Raw genomic sequence first — 16540 nt, 5'->3', positions numbered from 1 at the left:
TACATAAATAGGCATTCAAACATACAGGTCCACCCTCATCTCCAGGATGTCCTTGGCTTCCTGGCCCTCCCGGGCTACCCTGAAAGACAAAACAACAAGTATTAGCCCCTTAAAAAACTTTCTTTTGTGATATAATTGAAGGCAAGGTCTCAAAAAATATTAAAATTTTTTGACATTGGATACCTTAGGCCCTGAAAGTCCAACTGCTCCTCTGTCTCCTCTGGTTCCACTACATTTGCATGGCACTGCGCAACAAACCCTCTCTGCAATATTGTCCTACGCAGAAAAAGAAAACAAACATTAAATGATTTAAGGGCCGAAAAGAAAGCTCATGAAAGTCTTCTCCGTGACTGATTAGTACTCACCAGTTCTTCCATAAGCTCATAGTCCAAGTCCATGATATTGAGTCGTAAGGGTCTTGTGTACCTGAATCCGCGACCAAATTCCAGCAGCAAAGCCTCGTCAAATTGTGACACCCGCTCCAGCCCGACCAGGATGAAACTGTTCACTCCTGTTTTGCACATACAAGAGTTTCAGGAACATTAAACATCTAAATCTGATATTGCTACATCTAAATATGATATTGCTATAATTTCATAGAGGTTTAAAGAGAGATAGTCATTAAGGGCTATTTGTACTGTAATAACTTTTTACCTGACAGTCGAAGCTCCTCAACTTGCCTTTTCATTTCAGCATATGGGGCGTCAATACCATCAGTCAGATGAACGACAATCTTCAGCGGAAAAACACAATTTAGTTTCACACATTTCATTACACTTTTAATGAGTCTTTTCATTAGTAAGTTTAAACTAGGGATATCCAGTTGTTTTGGCCTAGATCCAATTCCTTGATTCAATATTTTTTCAACCACAATATTGATTAAAGAAAATATTTTGGTTAAACACATTTCAAAGTATGCAAAACTACGGTTATGATAAATATTTTGTTTAACATGGTTTCCCCACATAAAAAGTAAATTAAAAGGCTGAAAAGTGGCTAGAACACACAATTTCCCTGGCCTCGCCCCACCCACCCTTCTCTTGTTTGTTAGCTTGTAACTTGCAGTCCCTGACAAATGTTGATAGTGTGTTATTGCTCTCTGTACTGACAGTCTGCTCTGTGCTTGAGCTTTCAGGTTTCTTTGCTGGCTTTTGAGGATTTATACAGTAATTGGTTGACGGATTGGAGACCCAATCGAGCTTGCCCAGGATACATTTCAATCTCTGATTTGAAAGAAACTCCACCTTTGGGAGAGGAATGTGACAACACCTCTCTAGTGACAAACATTGCACAGATACAATTCAGTATAGTTAAGGTCAGACATTTGTGTAGACATAAACTTTAGAAAAACACATTTTTTTAAATATGTATGTGACATATTAAAATAACAGCTGTAGAACACTAAAGTTGGCATACTGTATTTTTCATGAGTGCATTGATCATCAAAACTATTACAGTGATCATGCTATATTATTGATATGATTTGAATGAAGATTAAATGGGAGAATGTGACTCCAAAAATGAGAAGCTGCTACCTGGATGTTTTGTACACTTCCGTTCGCAAATGAGAAAGAGAGAGCTAAGGTCGGGGTTTAGAGAGGCCAGGTTGACTTTTTCCAAACTCATTTTGGCTTGGGACATAGTTTAAACTGTTTTAGTAACCAACCTTGACAACGTCGTCCTGTCTGGTTTTGAACCTATTGGTGTAAGCTGAGATGGTCTTGCCATTGAGGACAAAGGGGCCACGACTCCCTAGGGCTTTGAAGTCCCCAATGAGCTCCGCAGCATTGTCTGTGAAGTCCAGCTGGACAGGCTCAGAGGCAGAGTCCATGGCCAGCATGCCCATTTGCACAGATGGAATCTGCCCAGATGAGCAACTGATGGCTGCCAATTTAGGAATCCTCTTCAGAATGGCCTCCATATTTTTCTGGAGGTTGGTCTGAGCACTGAAGATATTCTGGGCAGCAACATCAAAGCCCACCAACACCTCTATGCTGCAGGCTGTAAAACATAGCATTTTCTAAGGCATTTTTTGTGAACCACAGAAAGCATCTGGAAAGTAAAACTTTTAATTAAAGGTTGCAAACTAAGAAAGAAAGAAACACTGCCTCTTACTTTTAGGAGTTTCTTTAACAGTAGCACACAGCTTCCCTTTCACTTCATCATCCAAAGTCTCCAGAATTTGCTCATTGAGCTCTGAAAGTCCTAGAAAGGTGCTTGCTCTAGCCACAGTTGAGGACTCACTTGCCAGGTTTTCTAACTCTGTCTCAATGTCGCCCACGCCTACAGCAAAGACTCTCACACCTTTTTTCTTCAGACCAAGGGCTGCTGTTTTCCCATCATCAGCTGAGCGTCCTCCAGTGAGAAGCATAAGAATCTGAGGAGTTCCCTCATCCATCCTACTGCCTTTTTCTTTGGTAAAGTGGACATCTTGAACGTGGCGAATGGCTGCACCAGTGTTGATTCTACGTCCACCTTTGTACTCTGTTCGGCCAATGGCACTTACAATGTCTTGCTTGTTCTTGTAGGTGTTGAGGTAGAAGACGTCAGTCACATCTGCTGTATAATGCGCCAGGCCAATCCGCAGGTTGTCTCTCTCGTTGAAGAACAGATCAATTAAGTTGGTGATAAACATCATCACGTCATTGAAGTTGTCTCTGCCCAAGTTAATGGAGCCATCCACCAAAAACACTATATCAGCCTTTTTGGGGGCTGGAAGGTCTGATGAGAAGGACAATGAGACATCAATGAGGACAAGGTTGAGAAGGGTGAAAACAGGAGAAGAAATGGAGAAAATTGACATATTAGATTTTAGCAATGTTTCACCTTGTCCTTGTGTATATTTGCATGCTTTCCTATCTGTACTACTTTGAAGCGTTCGGTTTAACGTGTCTTTGTCTAGCTTTGTTTCCTGTTGAGTCTGATTAGACCCTAATGTGTTCGATCTCTTTCTGCTCGTTTGCCTCTGTATTTAATGTGCTCTATTTTGTTCAGTCCTTGTCGGGTCCTCATCTCATGTTGTGTTTCTGCTTGGTCCCTGCAAACCTGTTATTGTGTTGGATGTTGTTACCCATTTTGTATTATCACTATATGGATTATTACCCTTGTTTGAATTCTTACCTACAGTCACTACATGTAAGCCTGGGGTTTCTGTTGTTTAACTAAATACTACAGCTGCATCAGTTCCTGCTTGTGACTTGCATTTGAGCCAAGAACTCTATTTTTCTGTCTCAGCATTCGGCCGATCCTGACACCTTATTTAGGTAAAACATACGTTACCTAAGTATCTCTAATATGTGTACATTCTTTCACAACTTACTAGGATCCATAGTGTCTGTGGGTGGTTGCTCGATGATGGTCCCACTCAACCTCTCAATAACCACCTGCTGGACTGCTGGCAGGCCAGTGAAATCAGGAACTTGGAGGACATCAGCTGAGGTGGTGGCAATTTGGGTTAGCTGCCTTTTGTCAGCACCAGCAGCTCCAACACCAATGCAGTTGACCCGGGTGCCCTTAAGCAGAGGTCCATAGATAGAAACATCTTGGGGGGATCGTCCACCTGTGAGAACCACAAGATGCTGGGAGGCCTCAGCTTGACGAACACCAGCAGCAGGTTTAAACTCATTCCTTATAACATAGTCAATGGCATCCGCCAGATTTGATGCCCGGCCACCCATCTGACGAAGTCTTTGGATAGCAGAGACAACAGCTGGCTTGTTATTGTGAGAGTTGAGTGAGAACTCTGTTTTAACTCTGTCGGCATACTGGACAACAGCCACACGCACTTGATCAGGCTGCACATCGAGTTGTCGGACAATGCTGAGGATGAAGTCACGGATACGAGCAATGCCATCAGGACCTGTACTGTCTGAGCCATCAATAAGGAAGATAATGTCCTTTCTTCCAAGATTTAGGTTGTCTGCAAAAAAAGCACAACAAAGAGAAGAGGTATATATACTTTATATTGAAATATATTAGAGAAAGGCTGATGCATAAAACCTCCATAACAGAATAGAGCTCTGCACCCTGATGCAAGTTTTTTTTTTTTTTTTTTTTTTTTTTTTTACTGTATATGAGTTATGTAAAAAGCAAATCATGGAAATGTGTATGTTAATGCTTAGAGCAATTGTAGCTTAAAGTATGAGATAGTATTTCTTACCTATATCCACTGGTGGCGGAACATTAATATTGATGATATCCTTGGTGGATATTGTTTTGACTGAATTAATGAGCTGTGACTCCACTCTTGGAAGCTGCTGGAAACTGTCAACTGTATATACAAGTTCGGGCGTCAGGGAAATCTGTCTCAGTTCATCAGGGTCTGCATTCCTTGATCCAATGGCAAGAGGTGCAACCTGGTTTCTCTTAAGTTGGTCAGCTGCAGTGGATACATCATCTGCAGACTTGCCACCTGTAACTAGAATGAGGAACTGAGGTACACCATCCTCAATGCGGCTTCCTGCTGACCTCTGGTAGACATTTCTGTAGACCCACTCGAGAGCACGACCTGTGTTTAGACGGTTCCCACCTTTGCTTTGAAGTTTCGTCACAGCCTGGTGTATCTCATCTTTGGTGGAGAATTCATTCAGAAGAAATTCTAACTTTGGGTCATCGCTGTACTGTACCACTGAAATTCGGACCTTATCCAATCCTACATCCAGCTTATCCACAACTCTTCTTATCATTTCACGGATGGAAAGAAACCCATTACGACCCGCTGTTGTGCCATCAACTAAAAACACGACATCCCTCTTTTCTCCTCCCGTGGTTGCTGGTGTGATTACTGCTCAAAAAGAATGCAAGCACAGTAACAAGGTGAGATTACTAACTACACAGTTTCTGATAGATATAGAGGACATACAGTATGACTGAAAAAGTCAAGGATCATGTAAAAAGTATACAATTGAATTGAGTAAATTACCATCAATGTTTGGAAATTCTGGAAGCATGCTGGTGATGTGATCATCTGACAGCTCAGTTAGAGTGTTAATTAAGTTTTCTTGGACTGTGTACAGGCCAGGGAGGTCATCTACAGTGAAGGCAAAGTTAGGCACGTATGACACCACTTGGAGCTCTGTAGGGTTAACATCCCTGGTCCCAATGCTGAAGGGAAGAACTCTAGATTGTTTAAGGGAATATGCTGCACTACTGATGTCATCTGTTGAAGACCCACTGGAGACGACAATTACAAACTGCGGTACACCCTCTTGCTTCCTGCCACCACGTGCTGCTGTCAGAACATCCTGACTGACAAACTGCAAGGCCTGTCCCAGGTTACGTTGTCTTCCTCCTCGCTGCCTGAGTCCCTTAACGGCATTCAAAACACCTTCTTTGGTTGTGTGTGTATTTAGGAACATGTCAGCCTGAGCAGAGTCACCATACTGGACCACACCAATCCGGATCTTGTTTTCTCCCACATTGAGACTCTCCACGACCCTGCGGATAAACTCCTGGATGATAGGAAATTCCCGTCCAACACCAGTAGATCCATCAACAAGGAAAACAACATCCTTTCGGGGTCCCTGCGTCTCGGCTGAAAGAGAGAAAAATTATTACTATATTGTGCAACAACAAAAAAAAAATAGAAGAAAAGATCAAAGTACTTCTATGGCAGCAGTTATACACCAATGTATGGCAGCTTTCATGACTGAGAGACTGTTGGACTCCTTTTTGCAACCTTTCTCGATAACATAGAGAAATGTTTAGTGCATAATGTGTTCCTAAACCATATATAGACAGCATGTTTTGCCAAATGTGTGGTAATCTGCTGAATATTCAAGAGGCCATTTACATTTTCTCCGAACTTTTCCTCTTACAATGAACTGTTCTTATTGCAGGAGGACCTTGTTAATAATGGTGAACAGTTGTCAGGATTATGTTAGTTATACTAAAAAGTAAAAAATGATGGGGTCATTGTTATCTTTTCAGCAGTGTATTTCACAAACGAATAAACAATTTGCCATGAAGACACCGATTGACTCTGCACCACTGTCTGCTTAGCTGTAATAAACACTTTGCCAGTGCTAAGAGTATTGTAGCAATAGCCACCGCTCTTATTTCACATCATGCTTGCCTAGTGCTGGACTGAGTAGTTTCTTAAAATAGCTGCTTATTGTACCAAAATGCAAGTGTTACTTTTTTGTTAGTGTTTGCAATGTGTCTGCTCAGAACATGGTGGCTAATGTTGGTAATTGTTATTTTTGTGCTGGTATATAATTTGAACCATTAGAGAGGTGGATATTTCCCTTAAGATTGTAAACATTGCCAACCAATAGCTGCTTCAAGTCTCTCAAACCACACTGCTTCATGTCTCAAAATTGCTTGCCGCAGTATTGCAAGTCGATAAAAATGCATCTACTGTTTGGAGAGTGTGTACTTAAAATTGTTGATTTAATTTTTTAACTGAGGGGCAAGGAGCAAGAGAAGTGACTTTGCAGCAGACACACAGTTATTAAGTGTCATGCCAATAACTCGATTTATGCTGCTCCATTTGACGAATAAGTAAGGAAATACTGAAGTTTAGAAAACCCTGATCATGCGTATGTATGCCTCCATGTAGGGACTGTAAGATACTGTCACATGAGACATAAAGTACATTTTAATAGAAAACCAGAAAGGACAGAAAGAGGCAGGTTGCCTTTCTTTTTAATATACCAGGTGATTTTAGGGATATGCTACAACAGCCCCCATGTAAGACTGAAGTTGGTGATGGATACTGGGAAATTCAGGGAATTCAAACACGGATAGAACAGAACTGGCACCATGAGATATTGTCTGCAGTTCTTTGCTATCATAGTTCCTGGTTCCATCTCACCTATCAACTGTTTTGTCAAAGTGGTACAGGCTGACCTGAAGTTGAAAGTGAAATACAATTTAATACACTTTAATTTACTACCATGATCTAAGAATGTAAAAATCTGTCACTTTCTTACCAGTTACTGTTGGTATCATGGGCGTGGCCCTCACCAGCACTGTGCTTATTAAAGAGGAGAACTGTTCTTGGACACTGGGGAGGTCAGTGAACTCAGACACTGATAGAGCATAACTACGGTCATATGATATCTTCTGCAGCTCTCCACTGTCAAAGCTCCTTGTTCCAATGCCAATCACAAAGATGCCCTGCTGTTTGAGAGCAGAGGCTGGGCTATCTACACTGTCAAAAGACTTTCCACCACTTAGCAATATCAGGACCTGTGGAACTCCTTCCAGGCGCCTGCTTCCAGCAGAGGCTGTGAAGACATTATCCCTCAAGTACTGGAGAGCTGCTCCAGTGTTGAGGGGTCTTCCGCCTTTGTGCCTTAAAGCTCTGACAGTGTCGAGGATCTCGCCTTTTGTTTTGTACGTGTTCAGATAGAACTGGACAGCTGGATCTCTGCTGTACTGAACCACTGAGACACGGTCTTTGGTGTCATCCACACTGAGTTTCTCAACTTGTCTTTGGACAAAGTCTCGCATAGCTGGGAATCCAGTTCTAGTACCATCAGATCCATCCAACAAGAAGACAACATCCCTTCCTGGTGGCCGTCTCTCCACTAAGGAATATAGAATTTCAGAAATATTTAGCTTCATGTGTCAAACGCTTTCCTGTGCAAAAGTCAGATGATGAAAGCTAAGCTCAACGTTTACAACATTTTCTTTATTAATGCTGGAACTGTTTTCTCAAAGTGGCACCGGCTGACCTATACTTAGTGAAATACTATTTAATGCAGTTCAATTTGCATCCTACCGTGATCTAAGAATGTAAAAATTGTTCACTTTCTTACCAGTTACTGTTGGTGTCAAGGGCGTGGCCCTCACCAGCACTGCGCTCATTAAAGAGGAGAACTGTTCTTGGACACTGGGAGGTCAGTGAACTCAGACACTGATAGAGCATAACTAGGGTCATATGATATCTTCTGCAGCTCTGCACTGTCAGAGCTCCTTGTTCCAATGCCAATCACAAAGATGCCCTGCTGTTTGAGAGCAGAGGCTGGGGTATCTACATTGTCAAAAGACCTTCCACCATTTAGCAGGATCAACATCTGTGGAACACCTTGCAGGCGCCTACTCCCGGAGGAGTTTGTAAAGACATTGTCCCTGACGTATTGGAGTGCGGCACCAGTGTTGAGAGGCCTGCCTCCTCTGTGTCTCAGCCCTCTGACCGAATCCACAATATCCTCTCTTGTGGTGTATGTGTTCAGATAGAAATGGACTTCTGCATCTCTGCCGTACTGGACTACAGAGACACGGTCTTTGTTTTCTCCCACATTGAGTTTCTCCACCACTCTCTCAACAAAATCACGCATGGCAGGGAAGCCATACCTTGTGCTATCAGAACCATCCAGAAGGAATACGATATCTTTTTTGGCAGTGTCAACTGAGAAAAGACAGGAAGACAAAAAATAAAGACATTTGCAAAAAGTACGCTTGTAGACTAGTCATCAAGTAGTGGACTATATTTTTTAAAGCCCCTAGCACTGCCTACATCAATTTTAAAAAGAAGGAAAGCACACCACCACCTATATTTAAATGCACTTAACACATTGCACTTAATTTATTTCCCTCAGTGTAGGTAAAACAAGTCAGCCTTTAAGGGCAGCAAGAGGCCGTCCACGTTAACATACCAAGTACAGTTGGTAATTCTGGGGTGACGTCAATGACCACAGAGTCCACTGAGGACTGAAGTTGCTGTTGGAAACTGGGAAGTTCAGTGAATTCAGACACCGATAGAGCAGAACTGGCATCATGGGATATCGTCTGCAGTTCTTTGCTATCAGAGCTCCTGGTTCCAATTGCAAAGGCCAAGACACCCAGCTGTTTGAGAGCAGAGGCTGGTGCATCAACACTGTCAGAAGACTTTCCACCACTTAGCAATATCAGGACCTGTGGAACTCCTTCCAGGCGCCTGCTTCCAGCAGAGGCTGTGAAGACATTATCCCTCAAGTACTGGAGAGCTGCTCCAGTGTTGAGGGGTCTTCCGCCTTTGTGCCTTAAAGCTCTGACAGTGTCGAGGATCTCGCCTTTTGTTTTGTACGTGTTCAGATAGAACTGGACAGCTGGATCTCTGCTGTACTGAACCACTGAGACACGGTCTTTGGTGTCATCCACACTGAGTTTCTCGACTTGTCTTTGGACAAAGTCTCGCATAGCTGGGAATCCAGTTCTAGTACCATCAGATCCATCCAACAAGAAGACAACATCCCTTCCTGGTGGCCGTCTCTCCACTAAGGAATATAGAATTTCAGACATATTTAGCTTCATGTGTCAAACGCTTTCCTGTGCAAAAGTCAGATGATGAAAGCTAAGCTCAACGTTTACAACATTTTCTTTATTAATGCTGGAACTGTTTTCTCAAAGTGGCACCGGCTGACCTATACTTAGTGAAATACTATTTAATGCAGTTCAATTTGCATCCTACCGTGATCTAAGAATGTAAAAATTGTTCACTTTCTTACCAGTTACTGTTGGTGTCAAGGGCGTGGCCCTCACCAGCACTGCGCTCATTAAAGAGGAGAACTGTTCTTGGACACTGGGAGGTCAGTGAACTCAGACACTGATAGAGCATAACTAGGGTCATATGATATCTTCTGCAGCTCTGCACTGTCAGAGCTCCTTGTTCCAATGCCAATCACAAAGATGCCCTGCTGTTTGAGAGCAGAGGCTGGGGTATCTACATTGTCAAAAGACCTTCCACCATTTAGCAGGATCAACATCTGTGGAACACCTTGCAGGCGCCTACTCCCGGAGGAGTTTGTAAAGACATTGTCCCTGACGTATTGTAGTGCGGCACCAGTGTTGAGAGGCCTGCCTCCTCTGTGTCTCAGCCCTCTGACCGAATCCACAATATCCTCTCTTGTGGTGTATGTGTTCAGATAGAAATGGACTTCTGCATCTCTGCCGTACTGGACTACAGAGACACGGTCTTTGTTTTCTCCCACATTGAGTTTCTCCACCACTCTCTCAACAAAATCACGCATGGCAGGGAAGCCATACCTTGTGCTATCAGAACCATCCAGAAGGAATACGATATCTTTTTTGGCAGTGTCAACTGAGAAAAGACAGGAAGACAAAAAATAAAGACATTTGCAAAAAAAAGTACGCTTGTAGACTAGTCATCAAGTAGTGGACTATATTTTTTAAAGCCCCTAGCACTGCCTACATCAATTTTAAAAAGAAGGAAAGCACACCACCACCTATATTTAAATGCACTTAACACATTGCACTTAATTTATTTCCCTCAGTGGAGGTAAAACAAGTCAGCCTTTAAGGGCAGCAAGAGGCCGTGCACGTTAACATACCAAGTACAGTTGGTAATTCTGGGGTGACGTCAATGACCACAGAGTCCACTGAGGACTGAAGTTGCTGTTGGATACTGGGAAGTTCAGTGAATTCAGACACCGATAGAGCAGAACTGGCATCGTGGGATATCGTCTGCAGTTCTTTGCTATCAGAGCTCCTGGTTCCAATTGCAAAGGCCAAGACACCCAGCTGTTTGAGAGCAGAGGCTGGTGCATCAACACTGTCAGAAGACTTTCCACCACTTAGCAATATCAGGACCTGTGGAACTCCTTCCAGGCGCCTGCTTCCAGCAGAGGCTGTGAAGACATTATCCCTCAAGTACTGGAGAGCTGCTCCAGTGTTGAGGGGTCTTCCGCCTTTGTGCCTTAAAGCTCTGACAGTGTCGAGGATCTCGCCTTTTTGTTTTATGCGTGTTCAGATAGAACTGGACAGCTGGATCTCTGCTGTACTGAACCACTGAGACACGGTCTTTGGTGTCATCCACACTGAGTTTCTCGACTTGTCTTTGGACAAAGTCTCGCATAGCTGGGAATCCAGTTCTAGTACCATCAGATCCATCCAACAAGAAGACAACATCCCTTCCTGGTGGCCGTCTCTCCACTAAGGAATATAGAATTTCAGACATATTTAGCTTCATGTGTCAAACGCTTTCCTGTGCAAAAGTCAGATGATGAAAGCTAAGCTCAACGTTTACAACATTTTCTTTATTAATGCTGGAACTGTTTTCTCAAAGTGGCACCGGCTGACCTATACTTAGTGAAATACTATTTAATGCAGTTCAATTTGCATCCTACCGTGATCTAAGAATGTAAAAATTGTTCACTTTCTTACCAGTTACTGTTGGTGTCAAGGGCGTGGCCCTCACCAGCACTGCGCTCATTAAAGAGGAGAACTGTTCTTGGACACTGGGGAGGTCAGTGAACTCAGACACTGATAGAGCATAACTAGGGTCATATGATATCTTCTGCAGCTCTGCACTGTCAGAGCTCCTTGTTCCAATGCCAATCACAAAGATGCCCTGCTGTTTGAGAGCAGAGGCTGGGGTATCTACATTGTCAAAAGACCTTCCACCATTTAGCAGGATCAACATCTGTGGAACACCTTGCAGGCGCCTACTCCCGGAGGAGTTTGTAAAGACATTGTCCCTGACGTATTGTAGTGCGGCACCAGTGTTGAGAGGCCTGCCTCCTCTGTGTCTCAGCCCTCTGACCGAATCCACAATATCCTCTCTTGTGGTGTATGTGTTCAGATAGAAATGGACTTCTGCATCTCTGCCGTACTGGACTACAGAGACACGGTCTTTGTTTTCTCCCACATTGAGTTTCTCCACCACTCTCTCAACAAAATCACGCATGGCAGGGAAGCCATACCTTGTGCTATCAGAACCATCCAGAAGGAATACGATATCTTTTTTGGCAGTGTCAACTGAGAAAAGACAGGAAGACAAAAAATAAAGACATTTGCAAAAAAGTACGCTTGTAGACTAGTCATCAAGTAGTGGACTATTTTTTAAAGCCCCTAGCACTGCCTACATCAATTTTAAAAAGAAGGAAAGCACACCACCACCTATATTTAAATGCACTTAACACATTGCACTTAATTTATTTCCCTCAGTGGAGGTAAAACAAGTCAGCCTTTAAGGGCAGCAAGAGGCCGTGCACGTTAACATACCAAGTACAGTTGGTAATTCTGGGGTGACGTCAATGACCACAGAGTCCACTGAGGACTGAAGTTGCTGTTGGATACTGGGAAGTTCAGTGAATTCAGACACCGATAGAGCAGAACTGGCATCGTGGGATATCGTCTGCAGTTCTTTGCTATCAGAGCTCCTGGTTCCAATTGCAAAGGCCAAGACACCCAGCTGTTTGAGAGCAGAGGCTGGTGCATCAACACTGTCAGAAGACTTTCCACCACTTAGCAATATCAGGACCTGTGGAACTCCTTCCAGGCGCCTGCTTCCAGCAGAGGCTGTGAAGACATTATCCCTCAAGTACTGGAGAGCTGCTCCAGTGTTGAGGGGTCTTCCGCCTTTGTGCCTTAAAGCTCTGACAGTGTCGAGGATCTCGCCTTTTTTGTTTTATACGTGTTCAGATAGAACTGGACAGCTGGATCTCTGCTGTACTGAACCACTGAGACGCGGTCTTTGGTGTCATCCACACTGAGTTTCTCGACTTGTCTTTGGACAAAGTCTCGCATAGCTGGGAATCCAGTTCTAGTACCATCAGATCCATCCAACAAGAAGACAACATCCCTTCCTGGTGGCCGTCTCTCCACTAAGGAATATAGAATTTCAGACATATTTAGCTTCATGTGTCAAACGCTTTCCTGTGCAAAAGTCAGATGATGAAAGCTAAGCTCAACGTTTACAACATTTTCTTTATTAATGCTGGAACGGTTTTCTCAAAGTGGCACCGGCTGACCTATACTTAGTGAAATACTATTTAATGCAGTTCAATTTGCATCCTACCGTGATCTAAGAATGTAAAAATTGTTCACTTTCTTACCAGTTACTGTTGGTGTCAAGGGCGTGGCCCTCACCAGCACTGCGCTCATTAAAGAGGAGAACTGTTCTTGGACACTGGGGAGGTCAGTGAACTCAGACACTGATAGAGCATAACTAGGGTCATATGATATCTTCTGCAGCTCTGCACTGTCAGAGCTCCTTGTTCCAATGCCAATCACAAAGATGCCCTGCTGTTTGAGAGCAGAGGCTGGGGTATCTACATTGTCAAAAGACCTTCCACCATTTAGCAGGATCAACATCTGTGGAACACCTTGCAGGCGCCTACTCCCGGAGGAGTTTGTAAAGACATTGTCCCTGACGTATTGTAGTGCGGCACCAGTGTTGAGAGGCCTGCCTCCTCTGTGTCTCAGCCCTCTGACCGAATCCACAATATCCTCTCTTGTGGTGTATGTGTTCAGATAGAAATGGACTTCTGCATCTCTGCCGTACTGGACTACAGAGACACGGTCTTTGTTTTCTCCCACATTGAGTTTCTCCACCACTCTCTCTCAACAAAATCACGCATGGCAGGGAAGCCATACCTTGTGCTATCAGAACCATCCAGAAGGAATACGATATCTTTTTGGCAGTGTCAACTGAGAAAAGACAGGAAGACAAAAAAAAAATAAAGACATTTGCAAAAAAGTACGCTTGTAGACTAGTCATCAAGTAGTGGACTATATTTTTTAAAGCCCCTAGCACTGCCTACATCAATTTTAAAAAGAAGGAAAGCACACCACCACCTATATTTAAATGCACTTAACACATTGCACTTAATTTATTTCCCTCAGTGGAGGTAAAACAAGTCAGCCTTTAAGGGCAGCAAGAGGCCGTGCACGTTAACATACCAAGTACAGTTGGTAATTCTGGGGTGACGTCAATGACCACAGAGTCCACTGAGGACTGAAGTTGCTGTTGGATACTGGGAAGTTCAGTGAATTCAGACACCGATAGAGCAGAACTGGCATCGTGGGATATCGTCTGCAGTTCTTTGCTATCAGAGCTCCTGGTTCCAATTGCAAAGGCCAAGACACCCAGCTGTTTGAGAGCAGAGGCTGGTGCATCAACACTGTCAGAAGACTTTCCACCACTTAGCAATATCAGGACCTGTGGAACTCCTTCCAGGCGCCTGCTTCCAGCAGAGGCTGTGAAGACATTATCCCTCAAGTACTGGAGAGCTGCTCCAGTGTTGAGGGGTCTTCCGCCTTTGTGCCTTAAAGCTCTGACAGTGTCGAGGATCTCGCCTTTTGTTTTGTACGTGTTCAGATAGAACTGGACAGCTGGATCTCTGCTGTACTGAACCACTGAGACACGGTCTTTGGTGTCATCCACACTGAGTTTCTCGACTTGTCTTTGGACAAAGTCTCGCATAGCTGGGAATCCAGTTCTAGTACCATCAGATCCATCCAACAAGAAGACAACATCCCTTCCTGGTGGCCGTCTCTCCACTAAGGAATATAGAATTTCAGACATATTTAGCTTCATGTGTCAAACGCTTTCCTGTGCAAAAAGTCAGATGATGAAAGCTAAGCTCAACGTTTACAACATTTTCTTTATTAATGCTGGAACGGTTTTCTCAAAGTGGCACCGGCTGACCTATACTTAGTGAAATACTATTTAATGCAGTTCAATTTGCATCCTACCGTGATCTAAGAATGTAAAAATTGTTCACTTTCTTACCAGTTACTGTTGGTGTCAAGGGCGTGGCCCTCACCAGCACTGCGCTCATTAAAGAGGAGAACTGTTCTTGGACACTGGGGAGGTCAGTGAACTCAGACACTGATAGAGCATAACTAGGGTCATATGATATCTTCTGCAGCTCTGCACTGTCAGAGCTCCTTGTTCCAATGCCAATCACAAAGATGCCCTGCTGTTTGAGAGCAGAGGCTGGGGTATCTACATTGTCAAAAGACCTTCCACCATTTAGCAGGATCAACATCTGTGGAACACCTTGCAGGCGCCTACTCCCGGAGGAGTTTGTAAAGACATTGTCCCTGACGTATTGTAGTGCGGCACCAGTGTTGAGAGGCCTGCCTCCTCTGTGTCTCAGCCCTCTGACCGAATCCACAATATCCTCTCTTGTGGTGTATGTGTTCAGATAGAAATGGACTTCTGCATCTCTGCCGTACTGGACTACAGAGACACGGTCTTTGTTTTCTCCCACATTGAGTTTCTCCACCACTCTCTCAACAAAATCACGCATGGCAGGGAAGCCATACCTTGTGCTATCAGAACCATCCAGAAGGAATACGATATCTTTTTTGGCAGTGTCAACTGAGAAAAGACAGGAAGACAAAAAATAAAGACATTTGCAAAAAGTACGCTTGTAGACTAGTCATCAAGTAGTGGACTATATTTTTTAAAGCCCCTAGCACTGCCTACATCAATTTTAAAAAGAAGGAAAGCACACCACCACCTATATTTAAATGCACTTAACACATTGCACTTAATTTATTTCCCTCAGTGGAGGTAAAACAAGTCAGCCTTTAAGGGCAGCAAGAGGCCGTGCACGTTAACATACCAAGTACAGTTGGTAATTCTGGGGTGACGTCAATGACCACAGAGTCCACTGAGGACTGAAGTTGCTGTTGGATACTGGGAAGTTCAGTGAATTCAGACACCGATAGAGCAGAACTGGCATCGTGGGATATCGTCTGCAGTTCTTTGCTATCAGAGCTCCTGGTTCCAATTGCAAAGGCCAAGACACCCAGCTGTTTGAGAGCAGAGGCTGGTGCATCAACACTGTCAGAAGACTTTCCACCACTTAGCAATATCAGGACCTGTGGAACTCCTTCCAGGCGCCTGCTTCCAGCAGAGGCTGTGAAGACATTATCCCTCAAGTACTGGAGAGCTGCTCCAGTGTTGAGGGGTCTTCCGCCTTTGTGCCTTAAAGCTCTGACAGTGTCGAGGATCTCGCCTTTTGTTTTGTACGTGTTCAGATAGAACTGGACAGCTGGATCTCTGCTGTACTGAACCACTGAGACACGGTCTTTGGTGTCATCCACACTGAGTTTCTCGACTTGTCTTTGGACAAAGTCTCGCATAGCTGGGAATCCAGTTCTAGTACCATCAGATCCATCCAACAAGAAGACAACATCCCTTCCTGGTGGCCGTCTCTCCACTAAGGAATATAGAATTTCAGACATATTTAGCTTCATGTGTCAAACGCTTTCCTGTGCAAAAGTCAGATGATGAAAGCTAAGCTCAACGTTTACAACATTTTCTTTATTAATGCTGGAACGGTTTTCTCAAAGTGGCACCGGCTGACCTATACTTAGTGAAATACTATTTAATGCAGTTCAATTTGCATCCTACCGTGATCTAAGAATGTAAAAATTGTTCACTTTCTTACCAGTTACTGTTGGTGTCAAGGGCGTGGCCCTCACCAGCACTGCGCTCATTAAAGAGGAGAACTGTTCTTGGACACTGGGAGGTCAGTGAACTCAGACACTGATAGAGCATAACTAGGGTCATATGATATCTTCTGCAGCTCTGCACTGTCAGAGCTCCTTGTTCCAATGCCAATCACAAAGATGCCCTGCTGTTTGAGAGCAGAGGCTGGGGTATCTACATTGTCAAAAGACCTTCCACCATTTAGCAGGATCAACATCTGTGGAACACCTTGCAGGCGCCTACTCCCGGAGGAGTTTGTAAAGACATTGTCCCTGACGTATTGTAGTGCGGCACCAGTGTTGAGAGGCCTGCCTCCTCTGTGTCTCAGCCCTCTGACCGAATCCACAATATCCTCTCTTGTGGTGT

General features: G+C 43.9%; 1 protein-coding gene across 1 annotated transcript in view; it reads right to left on the bottom strand.

Annotated features, from left to right (window-relative positions):
* The window catches only part of col6a3 (collagen, type VI, alpha 3), a 37117-nt gene extending 20913 nt beyond the window's left edge, over positions 1 to 16204 (bottom strand). Inside the window, 25 exon segments of the mRNA XM_028590488.1 lie at positions 26 to 79; positions 184 to 276; positions 366 to 511; positions 655 to 733; positions 1667 to 2001; positions 2116 to 2721; positions 3320 to 3919; positions 4160 to 4783; positions 4922 to 5533; positions 6933 to 7532; positions 7764 to 7839; positions 7842 to 8356; positions 8604 to 9203; positions 9435 to 9508; positions 9667 to 10027; positions 10278 to 10467; positions 10601 to 10878; positions 11110 to 11703; positions 11950 to 12345; positions 12783 to 13235; positions 13324 to 13377; positions 13603 to 14229; positions 14462 to 15055; positions 15303 to 15902; positions 16134 to 16204. Of these exon segments, the coding sequence (XP_028446289.1) occupies positions 26 to 79; positions 184 to 276; positions 366 to 511; positions 655 to 733; positions 1667 to 2001; positions 2116 to 2721; positions 3320 to 3919; positions 4160 to 4783; positions 4922 to 5533; positions 6933 to 7532; positions 7764 to 7839; positions 7842 to 8356; positions 8604 to 9203; positions 9435 to 9508; positions 9667 to 10027; positions 10278 to 10467; positions 10601 to 10878; positions 11110 to 11703; positions 11950 to 12345; positions 12783 to 13235; positions 13324 to 13377; positions 13603 to 14229; positions 14462 to 15055; positions 15303 to 15902; positions 16134 to 16182 (9210 nt within the window). The 5' untranslated portion in view covers positions 16183 to 16204.
* Between the last annotated feature and the right edge of the window lie 336 nt (positions 16205 to 16540).

This window comes from Perca flavescens, chromosome 11, assembly GCF_004354835.1.
Source record: "Perca flavescens isolate YP-PL-M2 chromosome 11, PFLA_1.0, whole genome shotgun sequence".
Lineage (NCBI taxonomy): Eukaryota > Metazoa > Chordata > Actinopteri > Perciformes > Percidae > Perca > Perca flavescens.
Note: the sequence above shows the minus strand (reverse complement) of the source record. Positions and strands in the feature narration are given on the sequence as shown.